This window comes from Canis aureus, chromosome 10 (genome assembly GCF_053574225.1).
Source record: "Canis aureus isolate CA01 chromosome 10, VMU_Caureus_v.1.0, whole genome shotgun sequence".
Taxonomy (NCBI): domain Eukaryota; kingdom Metazoa; phylum Chordata; class Mammalia; order Carnivora; family Canidae; genus Canis; species Canis aureus.
In genome coordinates, this window is record NC_135620.1 from 51,424,729 (window position 1) to 51,452,376 (window position 27,648).

Below are 27,648 nucleotides of genomic sequence, written 5' to 3' on the forward strand. Positions count from 1 at the left end.
ATGTGTAGTCACTCCACCTTTTCCAATGGCAAAGGTCATCATCTTTGGTCTTGGAGATCCTAGTCTTAAGTATAGTGGCAGAAGTTGGAAGAAATAGCATGGAGTATGACTGTCTTGGAATCTTGTCTCCCTCACATCCTATCACCCACAAGCCAGTTTCAAACAGCCATCCCTAGAACACTGATGTGCTGTCACCTTAGGGAAGACTTGTAGTTCACAAGGCCCAACCTGTTGCTATTCAGCCTCAGTTCACACCTTGCCATTCCCAAGAGTCTTTACTTCCCATCATGGCCTGTTTTTTTAAGACACTATCTTTCCATTTTTAAATGATGTTGTTTTATTCCTTTTAGAACTGAATTTCATTTTTCTAGAGGACAGTCTAGAGGACAAATTTTATACTCTAAAATAATGAAAAGGAGAGATTCACCTAGTATAGATTTGATTCATAGCATACTTCTCTGAATTACATCCATTTCTTTAAATTTGATCTGAAGTTGGAGGTATGATCCATGTATCTTCTCTAGGTCTTTATCACCCCACCATGTGAATGGGAATCAGCCATGGCAGGAACAGACCCAGGGTTTTTAAGTGCCTACTTTCCTAAGGTCTCTATTTAGACCACATTTGTTGTTAACTTTAGTGCAGTGACAAAATTGCATGTAGAGATACCACTCAGTCATGGCACTTCCAATTTCTGCTCAAAGAAAGATATATAGAAACTTCCACTTTTCTAAGTCATCCATTGTCAGCCCCACTGATGACACTGTCTCACGGCCAATTGTCAGTGGAGGCAAAAGCTGAAAAATCGAAGTACACTTTATTCAACAGTTTTGTTTTCTGCTTAATTCTCTCTTTTCTCAGAGGTGTGCCAGCTGTGGTTGACTTTGCTGCAATGCGTGATGCTGTGAAAAAGTTAGGAGGAGATCCAGAGAAAATAAACCCCATCTGTCCTGCCGATCTTGTAATCGATCATTCCATCCAGGTGGATTTCAACAGAAGGTGAGACATTAGGACGGATACTTGGGTTTTCTGTTTTGTGCAAAATCTTGGAATTCACATCTTCTTTATGTGTGTATGTAGATAAACAAAAGAAGAAATCTTTAAAAGATGTATTCAGAAAAATTCAAACTTACCAAAGATTTTCCAGTAAAGGGGGGGGTCTTTTTTTTTCTTCTTTTTTTAAATTTATGATTTTTTTCTTTTTACTTCTGGTGCCCAGGCTGAAGGAGAAAGCAGCTATCTGGTGATCACAGAGGCTCAGGAGGGCAAATGGGAACCCACAATATCTCTTGAGGCTTAGATCAGAGCTAGTGTAGAATCACTTCTCTTCACAGTGACATTAATCAAAGCAAGTCACAGTCAAGCCATAAGTTAGGGGTGGGAAGTATATTCCATCTGTAGTAGAAGTAGCTGCAAGATTACACAGGGGACGCCCTGTGAGTGGCTCAGTGGTTGAACATCTGCCTTTGGCCCAGGGCGTAATCCCGGAGTCCTAGGATCGAGTCCCACATCGGGCTCCCTGCAGGGAGTCTGCTTCTCCCTCTGCCTGTGTCTTTGTCTCTTTCTGTGTCTCTTCTGTGTCTCTCATAAATAAATAAATAAATCTTTAAAAAAAAAAAAAAAGAAAAGAAAAGAAAAGATTACACAGGGAGGGCAACCAGGTGCTGCTGCTAGAAGTCTAGTATCTTAACCAAGAAGAATAACTAAAGAGTTATCATCAACTCTGTGAGGGGAAAAAAAGAACTATACCACATTCAGTGCTGGGGAAATTAATTATTTAGTAGAGAGAGTGATTCCTGTGAATCACATTAATCGCATTAATATTTTTTAAATTAAATCATCAAAAATTTCAGAAAAAAATTTAAGTATGTGTCAAATGTCTTGAGGAGAAGGGCCTTTCTAAATTTAAAAGAAATGGGGATCCCTGGGTGGCGCAGCGGTTTAGCGCCTGCCTTTGGCCCAGGGCGCAATCCTGGAGACCCGGGATCGAATCCCACATCGGGCTCCTGGTGCATGGAGCCTGCTTCTCCCTCTGCGTATGTCTCTGCCTCTCGCTCTCTCTCTCTGTGTGACTATCATAAATAAATAAAAATTTAAAAAAATAAATAAAAAATAAATTTAAAAGAAATGAATGGGGGCACCTGTGTAGCTCAGTAGTTGAGCATCTGCCTTCAGCTCAGATCAAGAGCCTGGAAACCTGGGATTGAGTCCCACATCAAGCTCCCTACAGGGAGCCTGCTTCTCCCTCTGCCTATGTCTCCACCTCTGCCTCTGTATCCCTCATGAATAAATAAAATCTTTAAAAAAATATATAGTAAAACCCAGCAGATTAATGGGTAAAAAAGTAGACATTTCACAATGAAAGGAAAAGCAATGATAAGCACTATATGAATCCTTTTTAACTTCAGAAGTAATAAAAAAAAGTAGATTAAATCCTTGAGATACCATTTTCTCTTATCAATAGAGTTAAGATTAGAAAATAAACATTATTCATTATAAAGGTATCATGAGGGAGACACTTTTATTCCCTGCTGATAATACTATAAATTAGGAATGATGAAAGCAGTATGTATAAAGATTATTAGAAATTGTCATATCCTTTGTCCGGGAATTTCCACTTCTGAGCATTACCCTTTATAGATAATCTGGAATTCACAAGTAGGTTAATGACTAAATAGTGTTCATGACAGTATTTATAATAATGGAAACCTAGAAGCATTCTTAATGGCCAACAAAGGAGAATGATTTACTAGATCATGATATGTCCTTAAAGTGAATTATTAGGTAGCGTTTACCATTATAATTATAAAATGTTTAATAACACTTGGAACGTGCTCATGTCACAGCTCAATGAGCCAGATATAAGTTGCATGTAGAGTGTGATCTCAGCTAGGTGAAAAGTTGTACAAAAACTAAAAGATTGGAAAAAGAGATGACAAACTGCTGAACGATTTATCTCTGGGCTTATAACTGTTATTTATTTTGATGATAAGAGGCTATGGTTTTTTATAATAAAAAATCATTTAAGAGTATGAAACTATTCAAAGAGGAAAAAAAATAACTTTCCTTGCTTCCTTAGGGACTTAAGTGGGTTCCATACAGCCTAAAGAGAAATGTAGTGACTGGCATTCTAAGATTAATGTTGTCAGTATCCAAACCAGATAAATTCCGGATAAAGAGAAATCTGCTTTGTCCCCTGAATTGACAGTTCTTGGAACAGACTAGATACTCAGCAGCTGTTCCCTTTCCCTTGGACTCTAAACTCATCCTTAGGCAACTTGTCTTTTTTTTCCTCCTTAAATCACATGAGCTCAATTTAATGGTTTGGAGTCAAAGGGAAGAATTAAAAATACATACACAAAATGTTATTCTATTTGATAACGAGGATATTTCCTAACACCCCACTTCAGAAGTTATTAAAGTAGCCTCACAAAATCATGGACAATTTTATCTTTCTTGGAGATTCTCACTGGTGTTGATGATTTACCTTTATTTCACTGCCTGGAAGGTAAAAGTACAGGGAAGCCAGAATTGTAACTGTTTTAATGTCTGAAGTCTTTTGATTCAATATTCAGAGAACTCCTCTGACTGTTAAGCAGTATGAATCTGGGTAATTGGAAAGTTTACTCTATTGACTTTTCCTCTTCAAACCTTAAAATCCATCAACTCTGGTTTCAGTTTTTATGGACTCTTTTCATTTATACTGCAGTACTGAAAACATTATTATGGAAACAGCAAAGTCCGAGGGGATGGGGGCAGGACTTTGATCCAAACTGATATCCAAATCTAGCAACCCCCCCCCCCTTTTTTTAAATTAAAGAGAACATTTCTGTTAGGAGTGTTTTCATTGGTGGTGTTTTGTTTTTATTGCTCAAGGTTGGTTTTGCAATTTGACCTCCCAGTCTCTTTCCATATTTTTATAAGGAATTAAATGTGATATGCCTCAACTTTTGTGGAACTGTGTGCTATGGGCTGATTTCCAGCTATTTCCAGAAATGAACTAGAAAAACTGTGGAAGGGGTGCTTGGATGTTAGATACTCTCATTTAAGTATTTCTGAGCCCTTTGCCTCGTTTGGATAAGAATAATTGGCGTCACCATTTTTAGGAATGGAGGGTCTAACTAACTCATTATTGTAAAGTTTTTCAAAGTTATCTCAAAAATAACTTTAAAAAAAAATCCCAACAAGATTATCATGACGATTTCTGAGCAGATTTCCTGGGTATGGAAACTCTCTCCTCAATAAATACTGTTTGTGAACTTTTGGAGTACCATTAAATGGAATACTCAGAAACTTTGATATACGTCCAAATCTGAATTCAAATTATGTAACTGAGGAGAAATTTACTCTTTAGTCCATGAGGCCATTCGTATTCAGAGAACTTACTAAAAGCTCAATCGATTGGTGAACTTAGGGAAGTTCTGAGTTGTGGAAAAAATCCAAATTCTAGGTCTATTTATTCATTCCAGGAACTAGAACTGTTAATTTGAGCCAAAAAAAAAAAAAGAAGTGTTTTGTTTTAATAAGTAAATAGGTTTTTACTTGAAATTAACCTATCTTAAAATAGATTAACCATTTCTGGCTTCTGTTTGTCCCGTGAATATGTTGTTTATATCACACTGATGTCCCAGCATTCTCTGGGGTGACTCTTGCCCTTCCAACCGTGCTTTTGTGCTGTGGAAAGTTCTCATGTCTTTCTAGCACTGAAGACAAGAGGGTAAGGGTCCCTGACTGACCGTCCACAAGTGTTCAGAGCACCATAGAAGGACTGGGGAACCAGAGGCAGGGCTGCATATGATTAAGAGCAATGTTCAAAGATCTGTCTTCCTTTATTTTAAAGTTAAATCTATTTAACAGACCTCTGTGTACCAGTATTTGCTTAAGAAACAGATTAGTTTAGAAGAGAGAAAATTAAAGAACACATGACCTCAATGCAGTCAGTAAATGTAGTAACCAAATCATCCTGACCCAGGGAGTCCAGAGGGTTCTACCTGGAGAATCACTTGATCCAGGTCCGGAAGGGGTTTAGAAGGAGTGAGTCCTGGAAAAGGCGCTCTACACAGAGAATGCAGCGTGAGGAAAGCGAGGTGTGGGAGAGCATGGGGGCTGAAGCTGCGGCTGAAGCTGCAATTTGGTCCTGGTGATAGAGGTTTCATATTCATATTTCATATTCATAAAGGAAGTTTGAGGTTACACTTTGTTAAGGCAAGGGATTCGTGCTTTATTTACAAAATGGGAAGCCATTGTCAGGTTCCAGATGGGTCCTGATGATCTGTGTTTAGAGAATGGTCCCTGGTGATCGTACAAAGGTAGGTTGACAGAGGAGCCAGCTAGGCTATTTCTAGAAGAAATGCTTCCGTAGTTGTAGAAACTAAGTGGTGGGAGGGGAGGTCATTAGATGGGGATGAGATTCAGAAAGGAAGCTTGTGTGTTAGGGGTTATCCCGTTGACTGTGTGGTGTTCAAGGTATTCCTGATGCAGATGCTCAGCATACATTGGAAACGTGGATGCAGACTTAGACAGACAGAAGGGAGCTGGAGGGATGAAGCCCTCAGTGTATTAGTGAGGAGACAAGTACCTTGAGGAATAGCCACACCTGGTCCAGAGGGTCCAGAGGCTCTGCTGTTCTGGGGGCAGCATTCTTGTCCAGCCTTGTTTCTCTCTGTTGGCATCTCTCCTTTCTCTCTTTCTACCTGTTGCTTTTCTCTAATACATACACACACCTACAGACATTCATACTCTACATCAGGGATCAGCAATTTTTTTTAAGGGCCAGGAGTAAATATTTTAGGTTTTGTTGGCTACATACTCTGCTCACGTATTTTTTTTTTTTTAAACAACCATTAAAAATGTAGAAATTACTGTTTGCTTCAGGGCCAAACACGTACAAGTTTGGGGCCAGATTTGGCCCATGGAGCTAGAATTTGTGGACTCTTGCTCTGAGGCACCCTCAGGAACTAATTCCATTAAAGCAACTGACACTGACCTTGGCGAGTATTCACACCAAGAGAAAAACAGTCATGGTGGTAACTGAATGGAGCTTTTGTAGAGTAAATGATAAGTGCTCCCAGTCCTTCTTCCCCAAGGAGCACCTCCCTATCTTTACCTGGCCGACTCCACTTCGTCCTTCAGTCTGCACCAATGTCATTTTCCTCTGCAAAACATGCCTCATTTCTGGTCTGAATGTGCAACCTTTTTTTTTTTTTTTTTAATTTTTATTTATTTATGATAGTCACACATTGAGAGAGAGAGAGAGAGAGGCGGAGACATAGGCAGAGGGAAAAGCAGGCTCCATGCACCGGGAGCCCGATGTGGGATTCGATCCCGGGTCTCCAGGATTGCTAAACCGCTGCGCCACCCAGGGATCCCTGCAACCTTTTCTGAGTGTTCCCTTGGCACCTTGTACTTCTTGTATCATGACATTGATAGTCACTCTCTGATAATTGCCTGGTTGCTTCTCTGTATCACTGGCCAGGCCTCTGAGCACCAAGTGGGCAGTGTATGCACTGCTTTTGTACCCTTGTATTCCCAGCAGGTAGCACAGCGTAGGCTCTGTGAATAAGTGAAGGAAGAGGGTGGATGAGAAGTAGAGAACGGCCCCATAGCCGTCCGACCCAGGCTCAGATGATGGCTCTATAATCATCAAATGTCTGGCCTTGGATAGGTGAGCTAACTTTTCGGTGCCTTGGCTCCTCTTCTGCACATAGAGGTAATAGTGGTACCTCTGGGAGAGATTGCCATGATGATTGATGAGTTCCTGCAGGTAAAGCACATAAAGCCTGTGTCATAATCCTGCGCTTTGGCTCTGTCTGCCAGGGTTTGAATTTCAGCTCCACTGTTTACTAACTGTGTGATCTTTTTTTTTTTTTTTAAGATTTTATTTATTTATTCATGACAGACACAGAGAGAGGCAGAGACACAGAGGGAGAAGCAGGCTCCTCACAGGGAGCCCGAGGAGGGATTTGATCCCCAGACGCCCTGAGCCAAAGGCAGACATTCAACCGCTGAGTCACCCAGGCGTCCCTAGCTGTGTGGTCTTGAGCAAGTTTCTTAACCTCTCTGTATCTCAGTTTCCTTTTTTGAAAAATGTGGCTGTTTATTGCATCTAACCTAAAGGGTTATTATGGAGACTAAATGAGAAAGTAAATTTTAAATACTTAGAATAGTGGCTTGTTCCTTGTAATTAGTAAGCGTTAACTACTTTTTTTTTTTTTTAAGATTTTATTTACTTATTCGTGAGAGACACACAGAGAGAGGCAGAGACACAGGCAGAGAGAGAAGCAGGCTCCATGCAGGGAGCCCGATGTGGACTCAATCCCGGGACTCCAGGATCAGGCCCTGGGCTGAAGGCAGGCACTCAACCACTGAGCCACCCAGGCATTCCTAAGCATTAACTACTAATTAATGAAGTCTAACTTGAGTCTTAGCTATTAATTTACTATCTTATTCTGTGTTCACTGACTACATAGTATACAGTTTATGAGTGCCTTCTGTATGCCACATCAGCAAAGTTGTAACTATGGTTTATTTTACCTTCATGATTTGATTATAAAAATCCTAGAGAAGCTTCTTCTTTTTTTTTTTTTTTTTTTAAGATTTCATTTATTTATTCATGAGAGACACAGATAGAGAAGCAAAGACACAGGCAGAGGGAGAAGCAGGCTCCCTGTGGGGAGCCCGATGGGGGACTCGATCCAAGGAGCCCAGGATCACACCCTGAGCCAAAGGCAGGCACTGAGCCAAAACCAAGGATCAACCACTGAGCCACCCAGGTGCTCCCCTAGAGAAGCTTCTTTGATGCCCTGCTCTGCCTGTGTCATTCCTGATGGACTAAATGACTTTGAGTAAACCTCATCATATAATCTGTGCTTTATAAATGTTCTTGGGTAGCACCGTCCTTCTCTGAAATCTCTGTCCAAGAGCTAGGAGATGGTGATTCTATAAATGCCTGGGCCTCCTGGCATTGCTGGTTCCCTGTCTCCCAAAAGAAACAGATGAAATTGCCAGCTCGGAGCAGCCCAGCTCAGAGAGGTGTAACGAGGTCACCCATGGGAAAGAAATACGGGAACAAGAGTTCTTTCAATATCTAAGCTGCTGTTGTCATCATAAATGTCTAGAGTCTGTTCCTAAAAGTCAGGCTTTGTAATTAGATTAGTTTCAACTTAAATTCACTTAATGTGTGTTACTCACCATGTTTAAAGGTATTATAGGGATCACTTGAACCAAATAATAATTATTCTTTTTACTTTTGCTGATTCCCTCTCATTTCCCATGTGAATGAATGCATCAGTACCACACAGCAAGCCTGCAGACAAAGTTGCCAGTTTGTTCAACACCCATAAGTTCAACTGGTAACCTTTTAAACCTTAAAATGTATACATTTAGTTCTTCTCTCTGACAGGACAGACAGTTTACAGAAGAATCAAGACCTGGAATTTGAAAGAAATAGAGAACGATTTGAATTTTTAAAGGTATGAGCAGAGTTTGGTTTCACTGGTTGTTTCTTTATATATATGGGTACAGTACAAAGAGAGGTGCCGAGGAGATGGGCCACATAGAAATGCATCAGGTTTTCATAGTGTTCTTTCCATTCTCAATCCTAGTGGGGTTCCCAGGCTTTCCGCAACATGCGGATTATTCCTCCTGGCTCAGGAATCATCCACCAAGTGAATCTGGAGTATTTGGCAAGAGTGGTATTTGATCACGATGGCTATTATTACCCAGACAGCCTTGTTGGCACGGATTCGCACACTACCATGATTGATGGTTTGGGTGTCCTTGGTTGGGGTGAGTATTGTTCCAGGATCCTATTCTGTATATGCTATTTGTATATGTGTGTAGCTTGATTTACACTAATACCGTGACATCCCGGGAGCATGACTTTGTGTGATCACACATATCAAAGAGGTATTTTTGTGTTTTGTTTTTACTGCTCTATTTCCAGTGCCTAGAAAAGTACCTCATGCCTAGTAGGGACTCAAAAATAATGTGTGGAAGAATGAACTGGAATAAAGGTTAGGGACATTAGAATAAATGCAAATCACTGGAGCTGTTTGTTAAAAATGGAGACTCCCAAACCCCATTTTCCACTTGGTATTGAATCAAGGCGGTTTTGATACAGGTGTTCTTGGGGACCACATTCTGAGAAATACTTGTTAAAAATTCTGTAGAGGGAAACAGAGGAAAGATAACTATTCTTTATAGAACCCAGATCTAGGGGATCCCTGGGTGGCTCAGCGGTTTAGCACCTGCCATTGGCTCAGAGCGTGATCCTAGAGTCCGGGGATCATTCCGCATCAGGCTTCCTGCATGGAGCCTGCTTCTCCCTCTGCCTGTGTCTCTGCCTCTCTCTCTCTCTCTCACACACACACTCTCTCTCTCTCATGAATAAATAAATAAATAAAGTCTTTAAAAAAAAAAAAAGAACCCAGATCTATGCTAGTAAAACCTTGTAACGGGGTTGAATTCCATAGTGAAGCACACTGAAAGCATCCTTGTGTCATGCTGGCCTTGCAGGAGTGGGTGGTATCGAAGCAGAAGCGGTCATGCTGGGTCAGCCGATCAGCATGGTGCTTCCCCAAGTGATCGGCTACAGGCTCTTGGGAAATCCCCACCCTCTGGTAACGTCCACGGACATCGTGCTCACCATTACCAAGGTAATGAATGATATGCTGCCTCTCCCGTGGTCTCGAACAGAGTGACAGGGAGGAAGTGCACGATGTTAGGAAACAATATGTTGATGATTTTTAAAAAGAGATGAGATAAAGGGACAGTTCTGTGGCTATGTGTTAGACAGTTATGTTCATTTTACTCTTCTGTGGTTACATGGATCCTTTTCTTTAAAAAGAATGTATTTTGAAAGTGTGACAGAGTTCAAATACACAGAAGATAAAATGACATTCATAGGCGCCACCACCTAGATTTAACAGATGGTAACATTTTGCCGTATTTGCTTCAGAGCTCTCCATGTATGTATATTTTTTAAGAAATAAAATGAAATATTTATGGCCTAAGCCATCCTCCACATTCCTAGAGATGCCACTTTCCCAAGGTGGTATGACTTATTCCCAGGCATGTGTTTATACTTTGACTACATTTTTCCACATGAGTCTCCCTTATGTGTAAATAACAAGCTGCTTCTGTGAATTTAATGTCTGACTTTCTTAATTCCCTTCTCTGTATTCAAAGTTATATTATTGTAACAGATGTTTCTCCAAGCTGGAAATAGTAGTTTTTTTTCTTTTTCTTTAGCTTTTGCAAGAAATAATCTTTTTTTGTGATTTGCTTTGCAAAAAGGAGAGCCATTTCATTTTGCAAGATTATTAGAAAAGTGAAATTATTCTATTATCACAAACATTCTTCTATTATCACATATCTTTTCTGGTTATATATTTAGGAGGCTTGGAGTGTTAGGGATAGCTACTGTCCTGTTAAAGGCCAAAAATGTTTCTCTTTGATTTGATCTTTATGGACTTTGGAATTGCATTTATTGGAATATTGTAACTTATTGTAGATGTCTGTGCATTGATCCTCACATGTAGAATAATGTAGGACTTGCCCATAGAATTTAGCAGAAGCCCACATAACCTCAAGAGCCCATCCTTCTGATTATCCACATGGTTCATGAAACTGGCTTCATGCAGGGCTGCATCAGCCACCAATGCCTCAGCCTTGGCAGATGGCATGTCTGGAAAAGAGATGTGAACCGGACTGGCTGGATCCTTTGGTTACATTTCATTTGCACTTGTGTTCAGGAAATTTGTTCATTATACCCTTGAAAATAAGTCTCTTATTTACTTAACTAGTGCAAGATCATTCGAGTTGAAAGAATTTATTTAATTTTTAGCACTTCCAGTAACTCATTAGAGAGAAGAAGTCCTTCTCATTTTGGAAAACTTTTATTAATGTTACTTGTGTTTAGGGCATTACTTTCTCTTTTTCTTTTCTTTTTGATAATAACTGTTTTGACATAATTTTAGATTTACATGAGAGTTGATGTAAATACAGGCAATACAGAGAATCCCTGTTACCTTTCTCCCAACTTCCCCAAATGTTAACATCTCACATAACCATGGTACATTAATCAAAATGAAGAACGCTGGTATGACACTAAACTAGAAACTTAGCCAGTTTTTTCAGTAATGACCCTTTTCTGTTCCAAGATCCAATCCAAGATTCTGGATGGTATTTAATTAACAGAATTTTTTAAATTTTATTTTTCAAAGTAATCAAAACTATGCTGGGCCAATTTATTTTCTATGTTTACTCACCAGGCTAATTTATAAGAATGACAAAGTGCATTTTAAATATAGGTTATGGAGTCTCAAGGTTTTCTCTTGTTCTTCTCAGCACCTGCGCCAGGTGGGGGTAGTAGGCAAGTTTGTGGAGTTTTTTGGGCCAGGAGTAGCCCAGTTGTCCATTGCTGACCGCGCCACCATTGCGAACATGTGTCCTGAGTATGGAGCGACCGCTGCGTTTTTCCCAGTCGATGAAGTTAGCATCAAATACCTGCTGCAGACGGGTAAGCGTGCAGCCCCGTGCGAGCAGAACGCCCTGTGCAAAGTGCATAGGGCTCTGAGGATCCAAGCACTGCCTTCCGCCTCTGCCCCTTGGAGGATACAGGGTCACATTCACAGTGTTTTAGGGGTTTTTTTTTCCTTTTCTCTTTGGAGTCAAAATGATTATTGGGATTTCAGAAGATATGACATAGACACCACGGTTTGGCCAGTAGAAAGAGCTTAGGTGTTCTGGAAGCTTAGATATTTGTACTGGTCATCTACTTGTAGTTATTTGACGGGAAGCAAGCGATCCTAGTAATTAAGGTGTGCTTTGACAATTAACTAAGCCTGAGATCCCCTGAATGAAGGATGATGACCAAAAGGGGGGAGGGGAGGGGGAGTATTAACAGGTAGGACCAGAATCTTCTTGAGAAGAGCCCAGATCGGTTGACAAACCCCTAAAAAACAGCATCAGCCAGAGTCAGAATGTGAGACTGGAAGTTGAAATACCAGAATACCAGCAGAGCTTTTGTTGTTTGTGTGAATGCAATGCACCTTACTTGTATAACTGCTGGTGGAGGCATTAGTTTTCATCACGAAATCCTAGTGTCTGTTACTGGTTATTTCTTAAAATGTCCATTTAGGTCGTGATGAAGACAAAGTAAAGCAGATGAAAAAGTACCTTCAAGCTGTCGGAATGTTTCGGGATTTCAGTGACCCTTCTCAAGACCCAGACTTTGCCCAGGTACGAGAGAGCGTGCATTTCCTCTTCCTTGAGGCTCTGAGCCTCATCGTGTGTGTGTCTTCCGAGGGGGTGAACTTGTAGGAAATTAGTCACTGCCAAGTCATCACAGAACAATAAGGTTTTAAGAGACTGAAACCATCAAAAAGATAAGGAATTATAAATGTAAAATAACATCTTCCTTTCCTCCTGGCCATTAGGCTGAGTGTGCTCCCTTTCTGACCTGCTAGTGTGGAAGACCTTTGAAGAAGGACTTCACCAGAGGGAGGAGGGCTGCTTGAAGGCTAATCTCCTCAGGGTAGCTGGAAGAGAAATGGAGGTCAAGCAGAGCAATTCATTCTGGTTTTTCCAGTGACTAACCTTCATTTCTGGGGGGCAAACTGATGCCACATTTTTCCTGACAGGCAAGCCTGGAGGGGGTAACCTAGATGTGAGACCCTGGTTTTTTTTCACAGTCCACCAAGGGAAGGGAATAGGCAGTGAGACCCAGGCCCGTTTCCTGGCATCGGTGACTGAATAGTGGCATCCTACCAAATCATTTTAGCAAAAAGTATGGTGGTTTATGTATCATAGTAGAAAACCCGTCTCAAACTCCGTGTAGCATTAAAAAGGCTGTATCAGCTGCTTTGCAAAGAGGGATGCATGGAAGATGCTGGCCAGCAGCTAGGCCCCCACCCTGATCTCTCCAAGAGGTGACAGAACTTCCTGCCTGTCCCACACCACTGATGTGCCCATCCTGGTCTTTGGAAGTTCGTTCCTTAAGTATTAAAAAGGACATTGACTCCTTGTGTATGGATGTGGTGGTTTAATTTGTCTTTGTGGGTGTGGTATCGCAGGCTCCCTGGTACCACTTGCATCTTTTCTCGGAGAGTACGCTGTCCGTTCCTGAGCTCCTTATCTTTTGGGTGGACAGGTGGTGGAACTAAATCTGAGAACGGTCGTGCCTTGCTGCAGTGGACCAAAGAGGCCTCAGGACAAAGTTGCCGTGGCCGACATGAAAAAGGACTTTGAGAGCTGCCTTGGAGCCAAGGTAGGGGCCAGGGAGAGGCAGGTGGAAGCCCTCCCTGACCTGGCCCCACACCCCGTTCCGTAGAGCCCATACTTCTTTTCACCCTCTGATGAGGAAGCTTCCCAGAGCCTGACGCTGAGGGCATTTCCTCTCCATCCTGAAGTCCTTTGAGCCCCTCCCGTTAGCCAAGGACCACACAGCTTCCTTGAGTACTTTACCATCTTTGAACACAGCTCAGCCCGCCTCTGTGAAAGCAAACCCACCCTTCATGTGACTCTTGTCACATGGTTCACTTGACTTGCCCTAGCTCTTCTGGCCAGTGTACTTTTGTTCACGCCTCGCCTCCATCCACCTGCGTGTCTCCTCCCCTTCCCAGCATGTCCGAATCTCTCAGCCCCTCCAGAGCATGGGCTCACATCTCATGGCAGAAAACCATCCATCCCTCATTTGAACTTTCATGGCCCTTGGTCTAGAACCCTTTGATGGCATCCATGTTCTGAAACTTACATTGCTGGTCCTTCATATTATGTGCATGTCTGATTTCTCTTACTAGACCATATGTTTGAGTATAGGATTTGTGTCAGAATCACCTCTGTACCCACAAAGTACCTAGCATGGCATCTTGTATGCAGTAGATTTTCAATGAACATCTCCCCAGGTGATGATTAAGATTATGTGATGAGTTTTATCCTTGGACCACCAGCATGACACCAAATGTTCAGCTGTACTTTATTTGCCTCATCGATCATAACTTGTTGAATCTGACCAAAAATGGCACATTTTTCTAAATTTCCCTCATGTTAGAATCTGTGGCCATGGTTTACATTCATGAAACTCCACAATAATGTCATCGGATTTAATTAGACTAACTTGGAACTAAATTTGTAGTTTTAGCATTTTCGAGATGAGAGACAAGTAATTGTTAATAGGACTTCAAAACAGAGTAAGATTCAGAAATGATGACTGCTTTTTATAAAGATTTAAAAAGAATAAAGAGGACTTTAATTTTTCTGTAGCATTTCAGAGTTCAGATATTTATATCTCAGCCAGTGACTTTTGTTAAAAATTGGCTTTTAAAATTATAGTTACCAAGGTATTTATTTTTCTTCTAAAGTGAGAACATTTCACTGTGTGTGTGTGTGTGTGTGTGTATGTGGGTGTATATATATACAATTTTTTTTTCTTCCCATAGCAAGGGTTTAAAGGATTCCAGGTTGCTCTGGACCATCATAATGACCATAAGACGTTTATCTATAATAATAGTGAATTCACCCTTACTCATGGTTCTGTGGTCATCGCTGCCATTACTAGCTGCACAAACACCAGTAATCCATCTGTGATGTTAGGAGCAGGTGAGTGCATGTGAATCCCTCCCCACAATCGTGTGGACACGTGGGTGGAAGTCTTTCAAGACACAACCCTGGGGTTTCCCTGAGTTGTACATGTAGTTCCCTGAACCTTGTCTTTCCCAAATGCAGAGATTATTGGCCCAGTAGTATTTATATAAGTAGCATCCAAAACAAAGTATTTAAAGTAGAATCTATAATGCATACTAGTCCTTAGAATTAACAGAAAGTAAGTAGAAGAAAAAAAAAAAGATGACTTTCTGGTAAAGTTTAGAATCTTGTGTCAGACTCTAGAAGAAAAAAACTGTTTTCATATCACAGATTGATTAGCCTCTAAAAAACCCTCAATAGGCCTTTTTGTACTGCGGATTTCAGTCTGTCTTAGAAGTACTGTCAGGTGCATCTAAATTAGGGCACAGGGCACCAGTTGATAAAACTTCCTCAGATGTTACGCAATTCTGGGCAAGTAGTTAATATTTACATATGGAGTTTTATTAATAGAAGAGTGTTTAGTGTCCTTTTTTTTTTTTTTTTATCATTCCCAAGGAACTCTTGGGAGTTCCAAAGATCATCAGAGAGTTCTTTTTTTATAAAGTGCACGAGTACATAGGGAAAACCTTTAAAAAAAAAAAAAAAAGATTTTATTTATTTATTCATGAGAGACACCAGAGAGAGAAAGGCAGAGACACAGGCAGAGGGAGAAGCAGGCTCTATGCAGGGAGCCTGACACAAGACTCGATCCCAGGACTCCAGGATCAGGCCCCGGGGCCAAGGGCCAAAGGCGGCGCTAAACCTCTGAGCCACCCAGGCTGCCCTGGGAAAACCTTTGTCCAAGAACTCATCTGTTGATACCTACGCTTTTCTTGTCTGGAGCAAATGAGTTTCCTTAAGACAAGTCACCAGCTTATCTATAGCTTTTTGTGCCTTTTTATCCCCCGCCCCCATTTCTTTCCAAATTCTATGATACATCCTAAGAGAGCACCCAATATCTCTGTAGTAGTCTCTGTATTTGCTAAAATTCCAGTAGCCTGGGGCCCGTGATTTTCTACTTTAAAAAAATACCCAGGGACAAGATTTTTACTCTAGACTGACTGTACTCCTTACCAACCAGCACACAATTCATATCCTTTAAGAAAGGGCCCAACCAATTAAAATTTTCATCCAAATAAAACGTAATTGGGAAGATTGTTTTTCCCTCCAACAGTTAAAAACTTACTCTGTTAGCACATTGCCAAGACCTGGATCTCCTGACTGAGGCATGACAGTGACATTGTTTGTCATTTGGGTCACCGAGGACTGCTGTACATCAAAAAGGGTACAGTTTATGTAGCTAAAATTGACCACTGTCCATCTTGCTCGGGATGATAGGAATTGTCACCATGAGGAGAAATCTTTTCTGTCACTTTTCATTACACCACATTTTACCAAAGAAATAGGTCACCCCACTCAGGAAGGTCCTGGGATGCAACGTATGGAGTAAAGCTTGCTTGCTATGGGAACTTGAACTCTGAATTCCCTGACTTCTGTGCAATTAAAACCCCAAACTTGGGATCCCTGGGTGGCGCAGCGGTTTGGCGCCTGCCTTTGGCCCAGGGCGCGATCCTGGAGTCCCGGGATCGAATTCCGCGTCGGGCTCCTGGTGCATGGAGCCTGCTTCTCCCTCTGCCTATGTCTCTGCCTCTCTCTCTCTCTGTGTGTGACTATCATAAGTAAATAAAAATTTTAAAAATTTCTAAAACCCCAAACTTAATGTTGCATTAGCATGGATTTTCCATAGCAAGTTACAAATGCAAGGTTCTATGTTTCATATATATTTTTCAAACATATGTCACTGCCTATGTTTCTGATTAAAAGCTCGTCCGAAACAAATAAACAAACAAACAAACAAAAAACTTACTCTGTGACATATTCCTAAATGTTTTTAGGTTTATCTCTTTTATAAAAAAAAAGGCCTATCTCTTTTCTTCATTCCCATGACTAATTTTGAGTTTACCGCGTTCGCGTAGATGACTTTGGGCCAGTGAGCTTTTGATTTCTGCGAGGCGACAGAAAGAGCAGAAAGCACCATTGGGGCTTTGTCACATCGGGGTTGGAGATGCAGAATGAAGAGGCAGGCTCTTTCCTGAGCTATCCTGGCACCTAGAGGGGCAGCCACCTCACATTGTCGGTGTTTACATTGCACAGGGTTGTTAGCAAAGAAAGCTGTGAATGCTGGCCTCACGGTGAAGCCTTACATCAAAACTAGCCTGTCTCCTGGAAGTGGGGTGGTCACCTACTACCTGCGAGAAAGCGGAGTCATGCCGTATCTGTCCCAGCTTGGGTGAGGAAGAATTTTCTTTTACACCATTGCTTTTGTTGTATTTTATCCCAGATGTCTCTTACTGTATCACCTTGTAGCATGTGTCAGCTTATCTAATTAGTCTTGGTATCTAAATAGTCTTGTCAGACAGTGAGCAGCGCTTACATTTCAACAGAGTAGAGGCCTCCCATTGACAGTTGTGCTGGTTGTTCATCATACAAGGGTGCCCTTGAAGGGCAAAGCAGGGCTGAAGCCAAGCCTGTGCTTTGGTGTGGCGCTGCACCCTTCTAGAGGAAGGGGTGCCTTTCCTCAATTGACGTAGGTGTGCTGTGGGCTAGCATTGGCTCAAAAGCCGAGAGTCTGCTCTTTGGTATGAAAATAATTACCATGGCTAAGAACGTTCTGATTCCTTGGCATAAACGAGTCATTTGTTACCAAATGCAATTCCTGCAGTTTCCCCACTACTTCTAATTTGGTTGAGAAAGATTTTACTCATTTGTCTCCTAAAAGTCAGTGATACAATGGGATGATACAATCAGAGTAGTGAATAGAAAAAAATAAATGGCATATGTGATTTCAGCTTTTGGAAAGTCTAGATCGTTCAGTTAGACTCTTTTTTACACTTTACTCAAAAAGGACTCTAATTGAATGATCTAGAATGGACGAAGAGTATGTTAAAATGCTCCACCTGGCTGGCTCAGTTGGTAGAACATGCGGTTCTTGACCTTGGGGTTGTGGGTTCAAGCCCCCATGTTGGGGAGTAGATTGTACTTAAAATTAAAAAAAAAAAATCTAAAATGCTCCTAAGAATGAAAGCTTTATTGAAACAGTAGTAAATTTATTCCCCACACTGCTGTTCTCTTTAAATCAGTGGTCTCTAGAGCTGTCACCAGCAGAGGGGCTCGCTGAGTGTCACTTTCCATCTGTGCTTATCTCTCTGCGTCTAGGTTTGATGTGGTGGGCTACGGTTGCATGACCTGCATTGGCAACAGTGGGCCCTTACCCGAAGCTGTGGTGGAAGCCATCACGCAGGTAATTGCAGAGGAGCCCGGAGGGCTTCAGAGCTGTTGTCTCTTCTCACACAATGTGTGACCGAAATGCTATTCATCTCTAGAAGGTCCAGAGAAGCAGGGGTTGTGTTTAGATGTATGGTCTTTGGAGGCAAGCTGACTGGCTATCTACCTTGTGCCTCAGTTTTCCCAACGGTAAATTGGAGATGATAGTAGTCCCTGTTTCACAGAGTTGGAGCATGGAGATGATAATGCACATAAAAAACTTGAGGAGTGCCTGGCACATGAGTGCTCAGCCAGTGCTGGTTTTCATGACAGACAGCTCCACAACTATTTGTCCTTGGTCATCTGAAACTGGCTCAAAGTCAGACATGTCTCCATGCAAACAATGCAATCGAAACTACATTGCACTGGCTTGATTTTTGTTCCATAAGTCCTGTAGCATTGAGAAACAGTATTTGGTTTGCTTCGCGTGAATTACAGAATTAACATAGGTCTGTGTGGCTTCCTGTAGCTTTCAGCTGTTTGGACATTTCCTTCTATCCTCAGGCCCCAGGCAGCCAAGTAACCAGGGTGCTGCCTTTTGGCCCACCTCGGATTTCCTCAAGAGCAGAAACATGTCTCTGTCCTTTCACTCCATGTCTCCCCAGGGACACCCTTGCGTGCTCTTCTCCCTGCAGGCAGAGGACCAGGTGCAAGCCATGTTAAGGAGCTCTATCCCCAGTGATGGGAGAGTTTAGCAGGTGGCATAAGATGAGAAGCCTCGGCAGCCCCTTCTCTGGGTGACCTGATTTTTCTCTTGCCGGACACAGGGAGACCTTGTAGCTGTTGGAGTACTGTCTGGGAACAGGAATTTCGAAGGTCGAGTCCACCCCAACACCCGGGCCAACTATCTAGCCTCCCCGCCCTTAGTGATAGCGTACGCGATCGCTGGCACCGTCAGGATCGACTTTGAGAAGGAACCACTGGGTAAGGTTGCATTTGTGCAGCTATGCTTGTTTGTTTGTTTTTTTTCCGGTGAATTTGAAGATATTACTGGAGTAAAGTAGAACTAAGATAGAACTAACAAAGATAAGGAGAGTCTGTTCTTTTCTCTCCCAAACACGGTGAAGACGGAACTGCAATAGTCAAGAATCATCCACCGAAGGATAGGGGACAAGGAAAGGAAATAAATCCAAAAAGTCATAGAGAGCCTGCTATCCTGGCACCTCCCCCGGTTCTTCCCTGTCTGGCTCCTGCTTCTGTCAAATGATAGGCACTGTTAGTCAAGCTGACTTTGACACATAGCAGCTGTATATTAATGTAGCCGCTGTAGGAACTCATCAACTTCCCCAAAGCCAGAGAAATGATGCTCTGTTTCCTTTCCTCTGGAGGTCTCGTTGTGTCCTCCTCACTCCATTCCGAGTAGATTCAATAATATGAAAACAGTGCCCCTTAAGTTTACTTTCAGGAAATCACAACTAGAGTTCTACTTGATCCTCATTCTATATGGATTCGATATTGGCACATTTGTCTGTTCACTAAGATGTATTTTACCCTCCAAATCAATACTGGTCTTGCCTCCACAGTCATTTACAGCCCCGCACAGAGGGGTGAAACCTGTTTTTCTACATTTTTGTGGTTTGGGTGATTTCACTTTTTAAAATAGCCCCCAGGCATAGTGCCGAAATCCTGTCTAGTATGCATAAGCCCAAGAAGGCTGTGTGGTGTGCCCCTGGGAGGCCGACTTTGTTCACGCCTGAATTGAGTGCTGTTGGCTGTGACTTCAGTGTTAACTCATCCACAAGATGTATTAGATAAGGCATCTTTAAGCAGAAGCACACATAAAGCAAGATTGTGTGTTGATCAGTTGCCGAAAACGTTGTGACGAGGGGCTCTCAGGAGCCTAAGTCACGCCCCCTTGCGCCAGCAATTCAGGCTCCACTACATAGCGCTTGCATGGACTTTACAGAACATTACTACCACAGAGAACGGGATCTGGCTGGATGTGATCATGAAAAGGAATATTAAATGCAGTTTTTCTCACTTATAAACTTGTTTTCCCCAGGGGTCAATGCAAAGGGACAGCAGGTATTTCTGAAAGACATCTGGCCAACGAGAGATGAGATCCAGGCGGTGGAGCGTCAGTACGTGATCCCTGGCATGTTTAAGGAGGTCTACCAGAAGATAGAGGTGAGGCCCCCGCCCACTCTGCCTTCCTGCGTCCAGGGGACAGCCATTCCTTTGTGGCATGTCGGAGACCCTGACGCTGATGGGGGTGGAAACTGAAGAAAGTAGCATTTCTTTCTCTAGATGGCCTAGAACGTGGTTCTGTCATTTTCTTCTGTGATTTATATTTTTGCATACCCCACACTCCCCAAATGTTCCCAGATTTGGCAGCAGCCTCAAGAAGAGAGGCCTCAGCTTGTATATGATTCCTAGCCAGCTTGCCATTACCCCTTCCGCCTCAGACACCCTGGGTATCGTGTCAGTTGTGGTGGAGGATCCCCGATGTCACCATAGAGTGTCACTGAGGTAGAGTTAATTGGTTGAATGTACCTCTCAGAATTATGTGGAGGCTAAAAAAAATTTAAAAAGCCAGTCAGGAAAAAGTACCAAACTACTGAAATAAAATATGCATTTGACAAGTAGAAAATGTGTTGAAGCTCTGTATTGTTTTCTGAGACCCTTGGATGTTATTTTTTTTCTTTGCTTTCTGTGTTAGGTAGACCCTAGGAGTGTTGACTGGGGCACTTGGGTTTGAAATAAGAAAGCGACTGTCTGGGGAAGAGGGTCATGCACCGTGCCCTCCCACAAGTTGCTCATCGGAAGTGGTATGAGCAAGCTTGCTGAGCATTGGGTTAAATGCATTTCTCCAAAGGCGGAGGTCATGGCCCCGTGAAGACAGTTCAAGCTGACTTTAACACATAGCAGCTGTATTAAAGCTGTCCATGTGACAGTGTCCATGTGACCTGGTCATCTACTTCCCCAAATCTTCAGAAAGTAAATCATTTCCCCTTTGGTACAATCTGGATTATTATTTCATAAGTTACATTATGTATATGGATGAGTTATCTATTGCTGTACAACAAATTATCCCAAAACTTAGAAACAGCATTTATTATCTCATGGTTTCTGTGGATCAGAAATCCATGTGTGGCTTAGCTGGGTGCCTCTGCCTTCACAGGGCTCCAGCAAAGATGTCCTTTGGTGCCGCAGCTCATCTGAAGGCTCATCTGGGGGAGGATCCACTTCCATGGCCACTCACGCAGTTGGTGGCAGGACAGTGTGTCTCACAGGCTGTCAGAGAGAGGGCCTCGGTCCCCTGCTGACAGTTAGCTGGAGGCCTCCCTCATTGCCTTGCTGCGGGAAGGGGGGGGGTCCCTTCACAGCTCACAGCATGGTACTGGCTTCCATCAGAGCAAGCAGGAAAGGGTGAAAGAGACGGAAGGCAGTTTCTTTATAACCTAATCTTGGAAATGAATCACTAAGTTCAGCCCCCCCTTAGCAGGAGGCAACTACTTAAGGGTGTGAATGCCAAGAAGGTGGGGGGCAGGTCCTTGGGGCCATCTTGGAATCTGCCTATCATGGTGCACATGTATTTTTAAGTCATTTGGCATGACATTGTCTTAGTATAAAGAAGAAACTCTGTCCTGTGACTAGAATAAGAACTGTTTTGGGTTTTGTTTCATTGAAGTATAGTTGGCACACAGTGTTACATTGGTTTCGGGTGTACAGCATCATGATCGGACAACTCTGCACTACCCAGTGTAGCTACCGTCTGTCACCATTTGACACTATTACGATACCATTGACTGAATTTCCTGTGCTGTACTTTCATCCCCATAACTTATTCACTCTACAGCTGGAAACCTGTACCTCCCCCTCCTCTGTACCCTTTATTGCCCATCCTCGCACCTCCCCTCCCCTCTGGTAACCATCAGTTAGTTCTCTGTGTTTATGGATCTGTGTCTGCTTTGTTCGTTTGTTTGTTTTGTTTTTCAGATTCCACCTATCAGTGAAATCATACTTGTCTTTCTCTATTTCGTTTGGCATACCTAGAGGGTATCATGCAAAGAATGGTTTTTATCGTACTCTTAGAATATATAGTTTCTGCTTGCATGTTAAAGTTTCCTTAGAGGGACGCCTGGGTGGCTCAGTAGTTAAGTGTTTGCCTTCAGCTCAGGGTGTGATCCTGGAGTCCCGGAATTGAGTCCCACATCGAGCTCCCTGCATGGAGCCTGCTTCTCCCTCTGCCTGTGTGTCTGCCTCTCTCTCTGTATCTCTCATGAATAAATAAATAAAAATCTTAAAGAAAAAAAAAAAAGCTTTCCTTAGAATGGAATGTGATTAGATTTGCTTATCTTTCTTTTATCTTTTTTTTTGTAAGACCGTGAATGAAAGCTGGAATGCCTTAGCAGCCCCATCAGATAAGCTATATTGCTGGAATCCCAAATCTACATACATTAAGTCACCGCCATTCTTTGAAAACTTGGTATGACTTTTTTATTTTTAACAAAATAAGTTTCTCAAAAGGTTTCTTTCCTTATGAAGTCTACTTCATTACTCTTTGCCCTTGCTTTGACTATGCATTCCATTGAACCCTTTGCAAAGCTGAGCAGACGATCCCGGGGAGAGCTCTGAGAAGCTGGGGTATTTGGCTCTGTGTGCAGCGGTCTGTGAGGCTGCGCAGGGACGCCCTGGCGATCCCAAACTGCCTGGACGTAGACCCAGAAAAATCTGAGGGACAGACTGTTCCAGGGAAACATCCCCAGGCCTGCTGTATTTAAACTTTCTACTCAAAAAACTTTTTATCTACTAAAAAGATAGGAAGATCTTCCCTATAACTGATGATCAGGGAGTCCGTGCTCCCTTGGATGTGCCCTTGGGTGTAAAGAGGAGGGGAGTAGAAGTCAAGGTTCTAGTTGGCCTCGGCATCTGAGTTCCGTGGATGTGGAGACAGGGAAGGCCATTTGCAACTGCATCCCTCTGCTTTTGAGGGAATTTTGGTCCCAGTATTTTGCCTCCATTCGGGGGTTGGGGGGATGTGAGTGTTTTGACCAAATTCACCTCACTTTTCTAAGCACCCCTGATAAAATGAAAAAGCCTAGAATTTTCTGTGCATCAATGAAGGGCTGTCGTCCAGTTCGGGTCCCAGGAACAGGTAGAGAACATTGAGACTCCCCTGGTGACTTGCTGGAGAAAAGCTGAGCCGGCACTGACCCGCTGTGTTCTTTTCTAGACTCTGGCTGTCCAGCCCCCTAAATCCATAGTGGGCGCCTACGTGCTGCTCAATTTGGGGGACTCAGTAACAACTGACCACATCTCTCCGGCCGGAAATATCGCAAGGAACAGCCCCGCCGCTCGCTACTTAACTAACAGAGGGTGAGTGTGAATGACGGAGAAGGACTAAGGCAACTGGAGTGAACGAGGCCGGCCAGTATTTCTCTTCTCACCTGTTCTCTTTTGACTCAGACTGTGGTTTTTCACCGAACCCCGAGGCTTGATAACCAGTCACCCTTTCTGTTTGCTGCTTCCCAGCCTCCTTGGGAGATTCCATCGAGGAAACTGCAGCAGAGGGAGGGGCCCTTCCTTCTGAGCAGGGGCCCGGGAGAGCTCGCTGTGGGCCCCACCCCCAGGGTGCCTAAGGAGAGAGTCCAGGCTCTGCTCTCTACCCCCCCGCCATCAGTGGGGGTGCCCCCTGCCATGTCCCCCACACTGTTCGCTGCCGCTTCCTGGGTGTGACACATAGTTACTGCGGGTTTGCCAACCACAGATCCATTTACCCACCCTTCAGTCATAGAGTGACCTGAACGGGTACTATACCAGTATTATCTAGTGTCCTCTAATACCCCCACAGTGACGAGTCCATCCCAGATCTGACTTTCTATGAAAATCATCTGGGGAGCTATAAATTTCTGGCTCCTGTCTGCACCTCCTGAGTCAGAGTCCCCAGGGATGGGACCCAGAGCGAATCTAAGAACAAAATTCAGCATCTTTTTCATTCTTTCTTTCCTTCTCTTTATTTTTTCTTTCTTTCTTCCTTTATTTAATTTTATTTTTTTCTTTTCTTTGTCAGTGGGAGGAAAACTGCCTTGGCCACATCTCACTTAACCCAGCAGCTAACCTGTTTTCTTCACAGCTCCCCATTTCCTGAGCTCTGCTCAGCCCCCTGCCCCCACCCCTCACCCACCCCACCTTGGCCCATTCAAAGCAGGAGAGTTAGTCACATTCAAAGCAGGAGGAGTCCACGTTCCCCAGAGGAACAAGTGCTGTAAGTTTCAGAAGCTAGCCCACCTCTAGAGCAGATGATGCACAGGAGTCGAACTCGAGATTTTTTTTTTTTTTTTAACGTGGGGAAGCTACTCTGTTAAACATGTGAGAATTTCTATACACAGATGCATACAGTAAGATTCTAAAGGGGTGTGACTATACTTTGAATGGGAGAGGGGTGTTGGAGAGGGGTCAGCGAATCTCTGCTCTTCCCCTCACCCACTCTGCTGTGGCTACCCTAATGGCTACTTTGTTTAATCGAATGTTCCAGGCAAGGCCAAATACCCTTCAGCCTGACAGCCTTTGCTTGAGCTGGCTGTTCGTTCCTCTTGGATGCTCTTCCCGAAAATATCTGTCTAACTAACTCCTTTGCCAGTTCAACTCTTCTCCATGAGGTCACCCGCACCATACTGCTCTTCTCGCCTTGATCTACTTTTTTTTCCCTCCCCAGTTATTAACCACAGTCTGGTAACACTTATGTAGGATGCTCATTTTTTAATTATGATTATTTCTTTTGTCTCCACCATTTAAAATGTAAGCCCTGCAAAGGCAGAGATCTTAATCTGTTTTGTTCCATGATCTACCTCAAACCCCTAGAACAGTTCTTGGCACATAGCTGGCTCAATAAACAGTTGTTGAATGAATGAATGAATGAATGATTGGGAGAAGAGGATTCACCAACAAACAGGGAAACTGAGGATGAGGCTGGAGAAAGAAACTAAGGAAGCGAGCAGTGATGAATACTTTTTTTGATTGGTGATTGTTGACACTTTTGAGACATGGACTCTTTAGGGAATTGAATGGAAAAAAAAAATCATACCTCCCCAGGAAAATGCACATATTCCCAACATTCTGGATACAATTTCAGGAGTTTGTAGACACGCTCACCTGCTCCTAAAGCCCATTCACAGACTCTCTCAATCTCCAAATCACATCTCCCCACGAGATCAGATTAACACTCACAGATACTTCCTAACATTTTAAGAAACAGCCCGGTGTGATGATGGCAGTGTTAATTGTAAGTTGTTTCTGCCATCACAGAGTATCCTTTGACTCTGGCCCATAGACAGGATTTTTCTTTGATTTCAGGACCAGGAAGAGCTCTTCTGCTTCTTTGGCGCTGTTCTGATTTTTATTTTATGAAAATTGTAAATCATGTTGCCTGTCATGTGTCTTGCCCGATACATTGAGTTCTTGATAACTTGAGGACAAATTTATACCTCCTTCCAGTTAGTTTACAGAATGTATTTTATGTTTCCTTCATTCTTGGCTCCACCTGACTGGCCCACACTGACTCCTCTTTGTTTCCTTTTTCTTCCCCATGTTTAATATTTTATCTTTTGTGAGATTTTCCAGGCTACTCTAGTGAATCAGGAAAATAAATACTCATTCGAGTTCCTCCTGGTTTTTCTACACAGATTTATAAGACTGTAGTTGACCCTGGGAGAATGTTGACTTCCCCGTTCCACTACCCCACCTCTACCTCTGACTCTCCCCTCAGCAGAAGATTCAGGAACAGCTTTTCTGCCTTGGAGAGCAATGCTTAGTAAACTTAGATATCTAGGTTGTGGTTTTTTTCCTCTTTTCTTGATGGAAGCTAAGTTTTCCTTTGCTCCGGTCACTAACCTAGCTCCTCTCTTGCTTGCATTATTAGCTTGACTCCACGAGAATTCAATTCCTACGGCTCCCGCCGAGGTAATGATGCCATAATGGCACGGGGGACATTCGCCAACATTCGCTTATTAAACAAATTTTTGAACAAGCAGGCACCACAGACTATACATCTGCCTTCTGGAGAAATTGTGAGTACTGTGTCTTTATCAGCCTCTGGGTGGTTGGGTATTTACATGCTCACTTGCCTTTGGGTCTCATTTTTTCTTCACAGCCCCATGCTATCTCTTGTGTCCAAGAGAGTTCATCACTGATAGAGGTGCCCTTTAAACTAAAACTTTCTCTTCCTGCTTAGAGATTCTACTTTATGGTCTAACTAAGCCTCGTTTCCTGGGAGTTGAATTTACAAAGCCTCTGGGTGAAATTTCATCAGTTCAGAGTATTTGAGGGGGAGCTTCCAGGTTAAGATAGAGGCTATTTATCAACAGGTGCTATTATTGTATGACTTTATTAGCATTTAATTGAATTCCCTGTCCCAGTAGGAAAAGAAGGAATTTAGAGGCCCGTGGAAGCCTGCTTGGGTCCTGATGGGTGCCATCTGGAGTTGGCCTGTTCCATCTGGAGTTGTTCATTCCCAGAGGGGAGGCGTGTGAGAGGCGGGGAGAGCCTGCACTTTGAGTCAGACATCCCAGCTCCGGAGCCTTCAGCAAGTTAATTCCCTCAGTGAGCTTCAGTTTTCTGACCTATGAAGTAGAATATCTACCTTGTAAGGCTCTGAGGCTTAAGCTTAAATGGAATGATGTGTAGAACATGGAGCAGGGTGTCTGACACATGTAGTAGTCTTCGGCATCGCTTCCCTTTCCAGCAGATGCCATAAAGCTGCTTGAGAACTGTTTAAGTTACCTGAGAAATAACACTCCTGACTCACTTAAAAATAATAATAGCTAATATTTCTATGGAACTTACTATATCCCAGGCACTATTCGAAGCTCTTTGCATGTATTGACTTATCTAATCCTCATAATGCCCTTTGAGGTATGTACCACAATTGTTCATCTTTTGAGATAATAAAAATAGAGATGAAAACCCAGGGAGCCTGGGGGTACCTGGGTGGCTCGGTTGGTGGAGTGTCCCACTCTTGGTTTCGGCTGAGGGTTGTGAGATTGAGCCCCACGATGGGCTCTGTGCTAGGCACAGAGTCTGCCTTTTTTTTTTTTTTTTTTTTACAGAGTCTGCTTAAGTCTTTCTGTCTCTCCCTCTGCCACTGCCCCTCCCCTCAAAAAAATACATAAATAAATCTTAAAACAAAACTGAGGGAGCCTGGCTCCAGTCTGTGTGGTTTACCACCACCCATACAGCCTCACTTGTAACATTATATTTTGGAAAGCAAACTCTTCATAGATGATCACCAGGACCCAACACAGGATCAGTGCCCAGTACATAGTTGTTCAGTGAAGAACAGGGATGATAAACTACTAAATGAAAAAGATACAGTTAGGTGGTGAAATGCCCAAGAGACCCAGGGGAAAGACGCTGTTATAGACACTGGGGGTGGGCCTCTGGTATACTGACTGTAAATGCTTATTTATAAGCCCTGCCATGACCTAGAACTTCTGGTCCAATGTTTAATGCCTCATCTTAAATAAGGAGACAGAATCAGAGATGAACAGACATCTGAGCCAAGCCTTGAACTTGAAAGACAGACCTAGACAAAGAAGAGGGGGTGGGGTAGGGAAAGAAAACAGAGGTAATACAAAGAGTAGAAGAAAACAAAACAAAACAAAAAGTTTGTCTTCTCAGAATGTTGAAATGATTTTCTGCTGGTATAGAATAATCAGAAGACAAGAAAGGGCTCTTAAAAAAATGATAATAATTTAAAAA

General features: G+C 42.8%; 1 protein-coding gene across 3 annotated transcripts in view; it reads left to right on the forward strand.

The window, feature by feature from the left end:
- Positions 1–27,648, forward strand: part of ACO1 (aconitase 1) — a 59,037-nt gene that overhangs the window by 24,470 nt on the left and 6,919 nt on the right. For all 3 annotated transcript variants that reach the window (XM_077912235.1, XM_077912237.1, XM_077912236.1), the window contains 15 exons: positions 862–999; positions 8,402–8,471; positions 8,604–8,787; positions 9,517–9,656; positions 11,350–11,521; positions 12,143–12,243; positions 13,154–13,270; positions 14,442–14,601; positions 16,780–16,915; positions 17,842–17,926; positions 18,717–18,873; positions 19,952–20,076; positions 22,274–22,378; positions 23,126–23,268; positions 25,811–25,958. In XM_077912235.1, the coding sequence (XP_077768361.1) occupies positions 862–999; positions 8,402–8,471; positions 8,604–8,787; positions 9,517–9,656; positions 11,350–11,521; positions 12,143–12,243; positions 13,154–13,270; positions 14,442–14,601; positions 16,780–16,915; positions 17,842–17,926; positions 18,717–18,873; positions 19,952–20,076; positions 22,274–22,378; positions 23,126–23,268; positions 25,811–25,958 (1,981 nt within the window). The remainder of the gene's footprint in view (positions 1–861; positions 1,000–8,401; positions 8,472–8,603; positions 8,788–9,516; positions 9,657–11,349; positions 11,522–12,142; positions 12,244–13,153; positions 13,271–14,441; positions 14,602–16,779; positions 16,916–17,841; positions 17,927–18,716; positions 18,874–19,951; positions 20,077–22,273; positions 22,379–23,125; positions 23,269–25,810; positions 25,959–27,648) is intronic.